Genomic DNA, 13,821 nt, shown 5'->3' with positions numbered 1-13,821 from the left:
CACTTTCGGGGCGGTGCGGGAGGCGCTGGTGCAGAAGGCGGAGGTGTTCAGCGACCGGCCCTCCGTGCCCATCGTCCTCATGATCACCCACCACAAGGGTAAGCGCCCGGGGGCACCCCGAGACCCGCCCGGGCAGCTGCCGCACGGCCGGGGGTGCCCGGAGTGATGCTTAGGAGCCATGCGGAGCGGGGGCTGCTCGGGACCGGGGCTGCTCTACCGAAATTTATGTCTAACTCCCACGAATTGTGGACTGAACTGTTTCCTTGCTCTTTGCTCCTCGCCTGTGTCCCTCGCCCTGCTGCTGACAGAGAGAAACACGCCCTGACTTGAGGTTTAGCATCCCCTCGAAGTTGGCAGTGCGATGCCGTGCACCACAGAGCATCTCTGGGTGGCTGAAGTGCCCGGTGCCTTTAGCTCTGTGTACAGTAAAGGGACTGAGGAGCCTTTAGCTCTGTGTACAGTAAAGGGACTGAGGAGCTGCTGGGCTGGTTTAGACTGGAGAAGGGGAGGCTCAAGGGGAGGCCTTATCTCTCTCTCCAACTGCCTGCAAAGGGCTTGTAGCCAGGGCAGGGTTGGTCTCCTGGGTAATAAGGGATAGGACAAGAGGAAACGGCCTCAAGTTGCACTAGGGGAAGTTTAAGTTGGGCATTAGGGGGAATTTGTTCACAAAAAGGGTGGTTTGACAGTGGAATGGACTGCACAGGGGCATGGTGGAATCACCGTCCCTGGAGGTGTTTATGGAAAGGCTGGATGTGCCACTTGGTGCCATGGTCCCATTCACAAGGTGGTGTTTGGTCATGGGTTGGAATCAATCTCCGAGGTATGTTCCAGCCTCATTGTTTCTGTGGCTGCCATTTGTGCAGGGGTTTAAGGCACAGCTGGTCTGTCACCTGGGGACTTTCTGATTTTGGCTGTGTGAGGGGAAGAAATTTCGAGTACTTGGGCAGTGGTACAAAACTGAGCACTCCCCCAGCTCTTACCAAGGTAGCAGTGGCAGAGATCGGGCTTCTGTGGAGTCCCATGGCTGTGCAGTCCGTGCTGCCTGTGTACAAGGTACTGTTGCCGAGATATTTGCAAATGTGTTATTCTGCTTGTCAAAACTTACTGAGCATGTTTCGGTTTGGTTGCCTTCTTTTTTTTTAAAGTCCAGAGGAGAGTTACTAGCTTTTGTAGGAAAAAAGCATGGAGGGTTTAAACACATGCTGACAATACTGCAGGTAGAATTTCTTCATGTTTAGTTTGTAGGTCATTACTGATCTCTGTGTTTATGGAAATATACTTATCTTCTTCAGTTTAGGAGGTGGACCCCAGAAGGCTTGTTAGTGTGCTAGCTTGTTGTGAAACGTAGCTTTTTTATTTTTTCCAAGACTAGGGAAATCTGATTTTTAAGTGCATGAAACATTTATCGTTTTTTTTTTCCCCTATACCAGAATTGACCTAGTAAAGAGAAGAAAGTGAGGGACCTAGTAAAGAGAAGAAAGTGAGATCATGTTTATAAAAATGGCATCAGATACCATTGCTGAAATCAGTTTAAAGAATAAAAAGAAAGATGAATTGCGTTGGTTTAATGATATTGTTCCAAGACAGATCTTACTGGCACGTTGTTATCATGTGTGAGTATTTTTAGGTACAGTACTTCATCAAGAACTGGAGGAGGAAAGGGGAAGAGGAGTTAGATAATTTTAGTAGTTCTGCAAAACCTCATGTTCAGGCTAGATTTTTTTTTCCTTGAATGCTGTGAATTTCATATGTATCTTGTTCTTTATCAGACTTTTTTGAATATGACAAGAAGCCAGGGCAGCTGGCAGCTTCCAGCAGTGGGTGCTCCAGGAGAGCTGGACATACCAGGAACCTGTTGTCCACAGCCAGAGCATGCTGCAAGCAAGCCCAGGGATGGTGCCTGTCTGTGTTGCACTGTGGCAGGGACGTTGTGTTGCTCTGGGTTTGGTTTTTATCTGTAGGGTCACAATAGGCATGAGGACTGCAGCATCAGGGCTGCCCAGGTGTCCATAAAACATCCCCAGCTGTTCCAAGGTGCTCATGTTAGCAGCATGCTGGGTTGCCCAGATGCAGGAATATTGTAGAGTGAACCACAGGGCTGGTGTGTTCTGAGTGCACAAAGGGTGAATGTGGGCAGTGGGGCCACTGCCCCCCACAACCTGGTTCTCCAAATGCCTGTGGAAGCTGCAGGTGCTGTCCCTGTGCTGCCTTGGGTTTGGTGGTGGCATGAGGAGATGACTGAGCCTCTGCCATGCTGTGTTTGTGCTAACAAGTGTTGCTTTTTCCATCTGTGGTTTGTGGGGGAGGCAGGTGGGTTACAGCACTCAAACTGGAGGCCTCTTAAGATTGGTTTGGGTGATAATTTCAGGGGTTTGTGGGTGAGATGTTTCTGCAGGTCAGGACAGCAGCAGTTGTGTTGGTATGTACTAGGAAAGGAAGCAGGATGAGCCCTTACTGTTCATCCTTCAGCTCTACCACTCACAATTTGGGTGCTACAGCTCTGGGAGGTTTAGTGTCCATTTTGGGTTCCTGCGTGTCCTTGGGTTCTTTGGGTTCCTTCATTTTATAAGTGAGCTATTGTGGTATGAACTTAGAGATTTTCTTGTAAGCTACATTTGCTGGTATAGTTTTGTCTTTACCTTGAGCTGCCCTGCCAGGTGTGGGATGGAAGAGAGAGGGGCTTATGTCTGCTGTGTGGTTCTATTTCATGTAAGGTGCGAAGAAAATAATTGTGCCTGGGGGAGAGCAGGTAGAAGTATCAGAAGTGGCAAATACTACATTTCAGCAATGTGATTAGCAAGTGAGGGAGGCCTTCTTGGCTGGATAGAAGATGCCATAAGAACTTAAGGGAGAAGGTAGTAGTTAATTCTTAATTCATCATCACATATGTCTGCAGAAAGAGAAGTAGTAGACTGGGGAGAAACAAGACATTTCTGTGGTCTGATTTTAGTATTTTAGCTTTTTGTATTCTGTAGCTACGAGAGGTAGCAAAGACTGAATCTGCAGAGTACTTGGAGTCAGAGTGGTTGTCTGCCTTTATAGCCCTGCCCTGTGCATATCCACGTGTGGACATCTGGCAACACAGAAGTTGGATGTTATTAAATGTCGTGAGTGCTGTGTTTGTCAATGTTCCCAGGATTGTAGCAGCACTAGAGCTAGCAGTAAAAAATGTGGGAGATGGAGAGAGTAAGTAAGCCTTTGCTTCTTGTGAGGATTTTAATTTTTTCTGTGTAAAAAGGGGGAATAAAATGAACTCTCTGGTTTTCTGATTTTGTTGGTTGTATTGAAAGGGTTTCATGATCAGCTCATAGAAATTAGGGCTCTGTAGTGAGCGTGAAGTCCTGGTTATTGTTGCTTCAGAATTTATTATTGTATGGCCTTCAGGGTTTTTTTGTTGTTGTTTGTTTTGTTTTGTTTTAATTTCTTTACAGGGGAGGTTGTGTTTTGTTGTTTGTGGTTTTTTAAAGAGTAGAGATGTCTGTGCTGAGTAACTTGGCTTTTTAGGGCAGGCAAATTTTCTTTGAAACCAGCAAAGGACTATTCCATTATTGTAGATTGGTAGGGATGCAGTTGAGAGTTTGCTTTCTTCTCTTTCCTCTGTTGTTCTGTCTTTATGCTCTTCTTCTTCCTTAATCTGTCTTCTATGTTATTCTTTCCCAATTTACAAATCAGTTGTTAGTATTCTGCAGCAGTTTGGGGGTTGGGGACATGCAAAAACACTGATGCTCTCTGCAGGACTGCTGGAAAGACTCACTGCGTGTCGGGACATTTGTTGTTGGTGTTAGCTTTTCTGTGGGCCTAGGCAAGTCTCTTTTACATTCAACACAATAGATCTGTTTTGTTTTATTGAAAGTATTTGGATCCTAAAACTAATTTTCCTAACCAAAAAAAAAAGGGAAGAGACTGTGGGTGCATAGCCTGTTCTAGAGATATTTGTTGCGGGATAGAAACAGTGATAATTTTGTTTTGTTCCAAGAAATCCATGTTTCTTTCACAACCCAGCCACAAACCCTGGAGACCCAGGGTTTTTGGTTCTTGGCCAAATTCAACCCAGGTTGGTTCTTGGCCAAATCCAGCCCCAAATACTCCCGTTTTTTCACTTAACCTACTTGAGGACCCCAGTGCTAACAGGAAACAGTTGAGAGAGAAAATCTGGGAAGATTTTGGTTCTTTTTTTTGAAGGGCCAGGAAGTGGGCATTTGAATATATTGCCTGAGGAATGTCTTCGTGCAGAGAGGATGAAATTCAGCTGATTCTGAGCTTGTCCTCACTCTTCCTTGTTTAGGATGTTTCAAACATCCTTGTTTAGGATGTTTGAAGCTAGGTCATGTGTTTGTATTCTTTGAACATTAAGAACTTGGAACATTAACCTGTAATAGAAATGCAAGTAATGTTAAGTATTGAAACATGATGCATCTTCTAGTACTTATGTACTTCTATTTTCTTATGGCCATTTCTCCTTTTCAATTCAAGTTTAAGGTTTGCAGTTGACAGAACTGATGCTGCTTTTACAAAGTAACTTTTTGTTTCCAGAAAAAAAAATATGGCGTCGTTTTACTAGAAGAACAAATCCAGAACTAGATCATGTTTGATGACTAAACTTTCTCAGGTTAACCATGTAGTACATTAGAAATTGCAGGTTGTGTATTTGTTACCCTGTGGTGTCTTTGGTGTGGTCTTTTAATTCAACATAAGTGATGTTTCTGTTTGAAAGTGAGTAATAGGGATTTAATTTAAATTGTGTTTCTTAATGACACAATCATGCAGAACAAATGCCTACAGGCATCAAAACTGTTGAGATGCATATCGAGCAGGATTTTGCCAGTGTCTCTGAACCTGTTTTCACCTTCCCAGTTTTCTTGCAGTGTGAGTATCCTGTATTTTTATTATAACTCAAAGATAAATTTCACTTGTAATAGACACACATGCAAAAAGTGTTGGGAAGTTTGTATAACATGAAGGGGAAAAAACGCAAATCAGTTTGTGTTTTAATGTCTTCGGTTACACCTTGCTGAAGAAGTTCATGTCTCAGGACATTGGGGAGAAAAGGCTATATCTAACATATATCCCAAATTAACTGTTCTGTCTTCTCCATCTATTTGTTTCTTGCAAAGTCTAATGAAACTATTGATGTAACTTGGATATTTGTTTCAGTGATGAGGAAAAGAAGGGACAGGATTTCCAAAAGCTATAATAAAGAACTTTGTATTTTTCCTTTAGCTCCTAGACAGGTGCTTGGGAGAGATTTGCTGTGTCTCTTTTCTGCCTCTTGGTTTGCAGGCATGACTTACTATTTCTAACTGAAAGTTGGGCATTTTGGTTTCAGTCTCTCCCTTTTTCTTTCAGGTGTTATTTTTGCACCTTATGGCCCTGTCTGGAAGCAACAGCGGAAATTCTCTCTGTCAACACTGCGTCATTTTGGGGTAGGGAGACACAGCTTAGAGCCTAAAATCATCGAGGAGCTGAACTTTGTAAAGGAGGAGATGCTGAAACACGGGAAGGATTCATTTAATCCCTTCCCAATCATTCGCAACGCGGTGTCCAATGTTATCTGTTCCATGGCCTTTGGCAAGCGCTTTAACTACGAAGATGTTGAGTTCAAGACGATGCTGAAGAACATGGCCCGTGCCCTGGAGCTGAGTGTGAACAGCTACATGATCCTGGTCAACATCTGCCCCTGGCTCTACTACCTTCCCTTTGGGCCCTTCCGCGAGCTTCGGCAAACCGAGTTGGACATTACTGCTTTTCTGAAGAGAATAATTGCCCAGCACAGGGATACACTCGATGCAGCAAATCCCAGGGACTTCATTGATATGTACTTCATCCACGCAGAGGAAGAGAAGAACAACAAGGAGAGCAGTTTTAATGACGATTACCTGTTTTTTATCATCGGTGATCTCTTCATCGCCGGCACAGATACTACTTCCAACACATTGCTGTGGTGCCTGCTCTACATGTCTCTTTACCCTGAAGTACAAGGTAAGATTACTTTTATTCTAGGTGATTTATTCCAGACTGTAAAGCACCAGATGGATGTTCAGAAACAGAAGAAAGCAGCAACAGTGAAGGAATCATTTGGAGAGCCAATGGTTCGTGTTGTATGTGTGATTTGAAAGGCTGGTATGTAATCAGGCATCTTCTCTCCTGCTGTTCTATGATGATTTCTGGGTTAGTGCTATATATTAAGTGCCAAATAGCCCTTTAATCTGTGAGTTTCTTCTGGTTTGGGACAACTTTATCTTTCCCAAGCAATTCCAGGGAATTTTAGCATGTTTGAAAAAGTTTATCAGTTGTGACATTCCAAGCATGTAGTAGTGATAGAAGATGTGTGAAGACCATAGTGCTAAGGTCTGCTTTTATGGCTTCCTGAGCAGGGAGGTTCTTGGACCTAGCAGCAGAGTCTCGGGACGTAAAACACCACCTGCTGTAGAGGAGGATCAAATCAGAGACAGCTTAAGCAAACTGGACTTGCACAAATGCACAGCACCAGGTGCCAGTGTTGTTAGAGGGCTTCTCCCTGTCAGTCTTGAGTGCTCAGGGCAGTCAGGTGGGTTGCTGATGATGAGGGATGGGGGGACACAAACAGAGGCAGAACAGATTGGTCTTGTTCAGTATTAGAGAAGGATGACCTTATGCTATCTACAATTTTCTGATCAAAAGATGCTAAGAAGATGGAGGCAGATTCCCCTGCGATGTGCTGTGGAGGGAAGGAAAGGGAAGCAGTGGAAACAACCTACAGCAAGAAAGTTCTGATCAGATACCAGGAAAAGAAATTGCCCTGTCAACATGGCAAAGGAGTGACGCAGATTGCCTTGAGAGTTAACAGAATCTCTCGTTTTGGAATTTTTCAAAACTAAGTGGGTCATGACCGGTAGTAGTCTCATCTACCCTGAGTTGGATCTGTTTGGAAAAATCTCTTCAAATAGGTCAATATCATAGCTTATTGCACAAAGTCAAACAATCTGCTAAACAGGGAGAGAGTTCACTGGGGACAAATGTACAGTAAACTTTTATTGCATAGGCTTATTTTTCTGTTTTAATGCTGTGTGTAATCACTGCTTGACTTGATATGCAGTTACATGGATTAGATGTATTCTAAATTGGAATGGAATCCAGAAGAGTTTTGTGTTTGTTTTTTTAACCTTTTTTCCTTCTACCTGGTACTGTATGTGTATGTGCTAGTCAATTTTCACTTTTCTGCTGATCTCTAACAGTTTTATTACCTCTCTCTGATTTCCTCTAATGCTATGGCTCTTGTCAAGTAGTTTAAATATGCTCAGTAGTCCAGACTGTATCACTTTTAATATCCCATTCCTTATATCCTGATTACCTTGAAACTGTATATGGGCCCCTTTTTTTATTCCTGGTAATACATTTCTTTTAAATGTATTTCCTCTCTAGAGAAAATACCTGAATTGTGTATCCTTTAGAAGTAGCAAAAGTTGCTTGCAGTCACGGAAAGGAAACTAACGGCTATCAGAGGGAAAAGAAGTATTTTTCTCTGTGGAAAAAGGTGCTTTTTACATGGAAATAGAGCATATATGGATGGACAATATGGTGAAGCCATGGGGAGTATTTGGTTTGTTCTGTTCCCTGGCTTTGTTTTGGTCCTTGACTTCTGAAGATCATTGAGATTTTTAAATATATGAAAAGTTGTGGAGCAGTTCAAATAACATGCTGTTGCAGAGGCTGCTGAAGTTTACATTTTGCAGCTGGAAATGTGAGCAGCAGTTTGGCTGCTGTCTGTATAGTTCCTCATATTTTTAGAAATGCTGAACAAATGAGTTGTTCAGGATAAAGCACTGGTGTGACATTTGGTATGAGACAGTCTCATTTTTTTTAATATATATTGAAAACTTTATTTATTTATATTACTGTGAACATACATGCCTGAATATAGGGCTATGACATGTCCCTAATAAACGTGAAAGAAAGAACTTTCTTCCCCACAAAGAAAGTACTGGAGAGTCACGCCGTCAGCGCCGTCTCTTGCTGTATTTTTTTGTGTTTTTTAATGTTCCTCATGCATGAGCTTTTCTTCTGGGGCAAACCCAGTAGGTGGCAGCAGCAACTCCTTAGATGCAGTTCAGGCAGCAGGTGGGGATGCTGCTCAGGAAACTGGGACAGTTTTTTCACATCGAGCTTTTATTTAATCTTGTATCACTGCTAAGAAGAGAAAAGAGCAAAAACTCAGAGTATCAGCAGCCTGGTTGGAAAAGTCAAGCGAAACAACCACAAAGTATGCAGGATATAAAGGGTAAAAATAAAAATTTTATTATTATTGAATAAAGGTTAGTTTTGAGGTCTCCTTCTCCAAGATTGTCTTTTGTGGTGTAGCCAGATTGCAAATTGCCTGCAAGAAAAGGCACATCATCCTGTATGTACGTAGGTGAAGCAAGTCCTGAATCTTGGAAACTTCTATGAAGAGAATTATTTGTATGCTGAGCCTTCAGCATACAAGGAAATGAAAGAGGCAAGCAAATAATTTGGTATTTTTTGCTCCCCATGAACAAGAAAGTTGATAAGCTCATGAATTTTTTTGACTTTGTAGAAGGGCTGCAAAGGGAAAGGAGCATCTGCTGCTGCCTTTGGGGGAAATGGGAAATATGTGAGTTTAGGTTCTGTGAATAGGAAGTAGTAAATGGCCTTAACGACTTAAATGGCTTCAGTGCTTGCAGTAGCAGCATCAGAATTCCTGCTCCAGAATGAAGTATCTAAAGCAACTGCATGAAAAACTTTCCCATCTCTTCATGCTCAGGCACACACTGCACACAGTTCTCTTACTGTTCAAGTTTTTAATTGCAGAGCAGAAGCTTGATCTTCCCATCATTCAAATTACTGTATAATTAAACTCCTTAAGTAAGATTATGAATACATTTGGAGTAGCAGCAGGACTTTTCTTGTACTTTTCCAATACTGGGGTGCTAGCAATGTCTGTCAGCTCAGTAGCTTTACTCTTGACTCTTGTCAAGATTGTGCTTAGTCATTTTCTTCATAGCTGAGTCTGTTCCTAAGGCTAATGTTGGCATAGCTGTTTCAGCTAAGAATAACATCTTGAAGTAATTTTTGAGAAATCTATGTAAACAGTGAAGCAAGCAAAGTCAGATGAAATTGAGATTATGTCTTCTCGCATATTATGTCTTTTGACTTCTTTATTTTTCTTGCTCCCTTTGAATAGAGAAAGTTCATGCAGAAATCGAAGCAGTTCTAGGACGTGACAAAGTTCCCTCTCTTGCTCACAAGGCTCAAATGCCCTTCACAGAGGCAACCATTATGGAAGTGCAGAGGATGACTGCAGTTGTTCCCCTTTCTATTCCTCGAATGGCCTCAGAAACTGCTGGTAAGCATTTCTAGAGACTTGTTACTACAGCGTTTCCTCTGGGGCTGAAGATCTGATGGGGTATCTAGTGATAATTTGCAAAGACCTCATTTATGTATTAGAGCCATAAAACAAATATGTAAATGCCCTTTATAGGGAGCAAGAGGCCTTGACATAGTTCTCTATGTAAGCAGCATGTCTGACCTGACATCCAGCAGTTTTTCTAATCTCGAGTGATTTCTTCTCTGGGGGTCAGCTTGTATTGACTAATGTGCTAAGTCCATAGCTGGCAGCTGAGACTGCAGCTTTGTACCTGAAACAGCAGAGCTGTTCTTGGCATTCTGACACAGAGGTCTGAAAACATCAGTTTAGAGTAATTGGTTTGCTAAAGGCTTATACCACTGACCTCCACACATACAGAAAACATTAAGAAATATCGTCTCCCAACTCAGCTATGTGTTTTCATAAACATAGCTGAGCACTGGCCAAAGTCAGTGTGAGAGAGCAATACTCAGCTTTTGAACCTATTACTGAATTGATCTGCTTTTCTAAATGTTTTGATTTGCAGGGGAATGAGGTGCAGCAAGCTGAAATGAGACTAGTCATTTCAAAACCCTTGTGTCACAACAGTTCAAAGTCCATCCTTTGACTGTGGTGGGGCTCTGTGGCAGCACAGGAGCAGGAGGAAAGTGGGTCACAGTATTGGGGTGCTGCAGAGTTTATTTCTGACTTCTGCTGCTTCCTTCTCTCTGCAGAAGCTGTTGGTGTAACTTGGTGTCTTTCCAGCTGCTCAGGCTTGTGTGATTCTGACTCAAGCAGGGTAGGCAGAGATCACCTTTGCCTTCAGCTTTTGCTACATTTGCAGCCCACAGCTAGGGATCGATATAATTTTTTGTGGCATCCTCTTGTTGTGTTTTTACTGCTATTTTTCCCATGTTTCCTTTTAGCAACTTGTCACATCTCTGTCTCTGCTTTTGTTTAAAGTGCTCCAGGGATATACGATTCCTAAGGGTAGTGTGATTGTGCCCAACCTGTGGTCAGTACACAGAGATCCAAACATTTGGGAGAATCCAGATGAATTTCAACCATCAAGATTTCTGGATGAAAAGGGCCAGCTAATAAAGAAAGAGTCATTCATTCCTTTTGGAATGGGTAAGATAATCCAGATGGAGTCATTAGCGGGGTGGGTGAGTGGTGGTGTTTGAAGTGTAGGGCCTTGGGAGTGAGAGATGTAAAAGTTGCACATAGGACCAATTATAGAAGTAAATTTATTGTCACAGTTGGTGGCTTGCAAAATGGTTTGAGTTCCTAAATAGCGAATCACCAGAAAGAAATTATGAATTGTCCTTTGATACTACTTTTGCTGTGGATGTAAATGTTGTTAATAGGAACTAGTACAGCTGAGCAAGGCTTAGACTCAAATACAGGAGGCCAGAGCTTCAGAGGTCATAGCTTAATAGTAGTTTGAGCCTTTTTTGGACTGTAGTAGCACAGGGGCATTACATGTGTGTTAACAAAGAGGTCAACTGTATAAAGCCAGTAATACCTTTCTTCTTACTGTTCTTTAGGTAAACGTGTGTGCATGGGAGAGCAGTTGGCAAAAATGGAGCTGTTCTTGATTTTTTCAAGTCTTATGCAAAGTTTTACCTTTATGTACCCTGAAAATGCTGCAAAACCATCTATGGAGGGAAGGTTTGGTCTAACTTTAGCTCCATGTCCATTCAACATAATAGCTTTGAAGAAATGATGCAGTGTCAAAAAAGATAAAGCAAAGAAATACTGCACTTTTAAAATATAGCTTTTTTAAATTTTTTTTTTTATTATTTCCAGCTTATTTTGTTACTTTCTTTCCAGAAAATAACCTCAACTGCTTAGGCCTTCCTAGTCAGTGAGAATAATCCATTTAGCCTTCTGGAAAGATTTTTTTTGTCAGCTGTTGCATTCCACAAATGAACTGACAGCATAGTTTTTAATTTAATATTAAAACTTGGTGGGCTTAACCTCTGCCTATTATGGTCAGTTTGTCAAATGTTGATTATGGGAGAATGGTCCAAAACATTTGTTACTGTTCTGACAAATAGTAATTGTAAAAAATTGCGAAAGCTGCACATAAACATTTCATTTACCAAAGGAGTGAAGCACATAATGTAATATTAAATATATTAATGAATTGTTAGCATTTTCTGTGAAAAGAAAAGTTATAACTGAGCTTAAATAATTACTTATACTTTTTCGAAATTACAAAATTACTTTTAACTTTGGAGGATTGTTTTTTGTAACTAACTTATAGGTGTAGTAGATGGGATCCAAATATCTTTGAGATTCAGGGCTCACTATCAAAAAGCAGGTACCAAGTTGGAAAAGCCAGGATTTGAGGCTAAAGGAATCCTTGAATATGCCATATTCTCAACATGAAATGAGTGTGCAGCATCAGGATGCAGATGTTTTATCTCAGAATACAAACAAGAGCGGAATTCTCTAACAAGAAACAGCAGAACTCCGTTCTCTCTGGTGCCAAACATATTCGAGACATCTGTGCTGCCTCTGGCATTCATTGTTTGCCTCATGGCAGCAGTGGCTGCAGGCTGGACGGGACCAGCAGCCGCTCACTGGGGAAAACACTACAGTCTGCAGTGTGTAGTCCTGAAGTTGAGGCTGGCGCTCAGGTTTTTCATCCACAGGCAGCGTGGACGATACTTCCACAACCTCTGGCTTTGGGAACTGGAGTCTTCAAATATGGCATCACTACAGCAGTACAGGTACTGTTTATACATTTACCAGGAACAGAAGGAAGCTGACAAACTTGAGGTTTGGATATAATGGCTCTCTCTTATTATCTTCCATATAGAGTAAAATAATCTGTAGTTCATGCAGCATTAGTGTATCAGTACTTTTTTCACATGCAGAATGTTAGTGCTCTTAACCACTGTCAAACCAGCTGCCGAGGAAACCTCATGTTAATTGTTTCAGAACAGGACACTCAGTCTTGCCTTGTATTTCAGACATGGAAAGTGATCTTTTGGGGGGCTATGTAACAACTAACCTTTAAATAGTTGTTCTTAATCATTCTTTAATCTCTTTACACTCCTTTTGATCTATCAGAATTTCATATCACATTAATTAAGTTCTTATATACTCTTGTAAAGATTTTTTCCCCTCACTGGAGATCTAGAGAATACTTGGAATCCTCCTAATGTCAAGTTTCCAAGACTGGAATGTGAATTTGAATGTAATTTAGAATTGGGTATTCCATAGCAGAAACAAAATTTAAATTGTAGAAGAAGAGACAACTTTTCAGCTTTAAATTAATGTCTGGTTTTGTCACTTTTAACCTTGAATTTTTAAAAGCCAGGTAGTGCCTAACAAAGACTATAAGATATTGCATTTAAATTAAGGTTTTCTGTTACCTGTTTTGAATAACAGAGTGCCTTGATTTTTGAATTATGTATTTGGTTGGTGAGGTATCCCACTGTTTCTGTAAGAACTTTCAATGCCTTTCAATTTAATTATGTTAACTTTGGACTATATAGGCTTGTGGGTTTGGTTTTTTGGTATGAAGTTTTTGAAAACTTAGTACAATAAAAAGTTGATTTGGTACCAATGCTAGTGAACTTGCTCTAAAACCTGGGAGTACTTGAGAATTAAGCACTTTATTTAATTTAATTTTGTATTTTCCAATGAATGAATAGATTCTGTAGGGTTGGGAGTTTTGTCTGGAAATTTAAAATTATGCTTAATTGAGAAGCTAAAATTAAGTGCTGATAATATTTATCTTTCTGTTGAAATGCCTCTTTAAACAACATAATGATGTTGGTGTGCAACTGATCACTTTTACAAAATACCTGTCCTTTGAATCAATGAGGACACATTTGAAAAGCACTTTAGTATTTTTTTACAGATTCCAAAGAAGATGCAATTCACATAATCCCCTGGTATGTGAAACTGTACATATTTGTGCTTGTTTTGCCTGCTGAGTTTAGTTTAAAATGTCACCTTTGAGAATTAGCCTTCTACAAATACTACTTTGACAATGTGGTTTTTGGTGATACCTGTGATCAAATGCTGAATGTACAACAGGCTAAAACTACTGATTGGAAGTTCCAACCACGTCAAGGTGTGCTAGAATACAGGATGCTGTTGGAATAAATAAAGACAATGAACACCTGTCTTTCATACCTTCCAGGTGCATTGAAATTTTCACAGGATACCATAAAACTAGCTAAACAATAGCATAAAAGCAGCAAAATCTGTAGTTTTCAAAGTGTGTTGCCATCTTTGGCTGACTGTAAAGAGTGGTAGCAAAGTTGGTTTGTTTTTGTAAATATATCCTCCCCCTCTCCTTTTTTTAGCAGGGGAAGCATCTCAAATGCCTTGTTGAAAAATGTATGCTCAGATAAGTGCGTGACTGTTTCTGAAGGCTGCAAATATCTTTATTTCTAAAATTACTTTGCTTCAATGTGTTTTTATTTTGAATAAAGTAATTCCCAAGTAAGTGTTTCACA

At 40.9% G+C, this 13,821-nt stretch overlaps 1 protein-coding gene across 1 annotated transcript; it reads left to right on the top strand.

Moving 5' to 3' along the window:
- Positions 1 to 6: 6 nt before the first annotated feature.
- On the top strand, positions 7 to 13,821 carry LOC102035272 (cytochrome P450 2U1). Its single transcript, XM_005418248.3, has 5 exons — positions 7 to 98; positions 5,347 to 5,979; positions 9,179 to 9,340; positions 10,304 to 10,471; positions 10,888 to 13,821. The coding sequence occupies exons 1-5, from the start codon at positions 80 to 82 to the stop codon at positions 11,064 to 11,066; spliced, it is 1,161 nt and encodes a 386-aa protein (XP_005418305.2). The 5' UTR covers positions 7 to 79; the 3' UTR covers positions 11,067 to 13,821.

The sequence above is a fragment of the Geospiza fortis genome, unplaced genomic scaffold, assembly GCF_000277835.1.
Source record: "Geospiza fortis unplaced genomic scaffold, GeoFor_1.0 scaffold11, whole genome shotgun sequence".
Lineage (NCBI taxonomy): Eukaryota > Metazoa > Chordata > Aves > Passeriformes > Thraupidae > Geospiza > Geospiza fortis.
Note: the sequence above shows the minus strand (reverse complement) of the source record. Positions and strands in the feature narration are given on the sequence as shown.

Excerpts from the sequence above, each read along its gene's own strand:
- LOC102035272 (XM_005418248.3), top strand. Across the intron at positions 5,980-9,178 it reads TCTTTACCCTGAAGTACAAG|AGAAAGTTCATGCAGAAATC; the intron begins GTAAGATTACTT and ends CCCTTTGAATAG. Across the intron at positions 9,341-10,303 it reads AATGGCCTCAGAAACTGCTG|TGCTCCAGGGATATACGATT; the intron begins GTAAGCATTTCT and ends TTTTGTTTAAAG.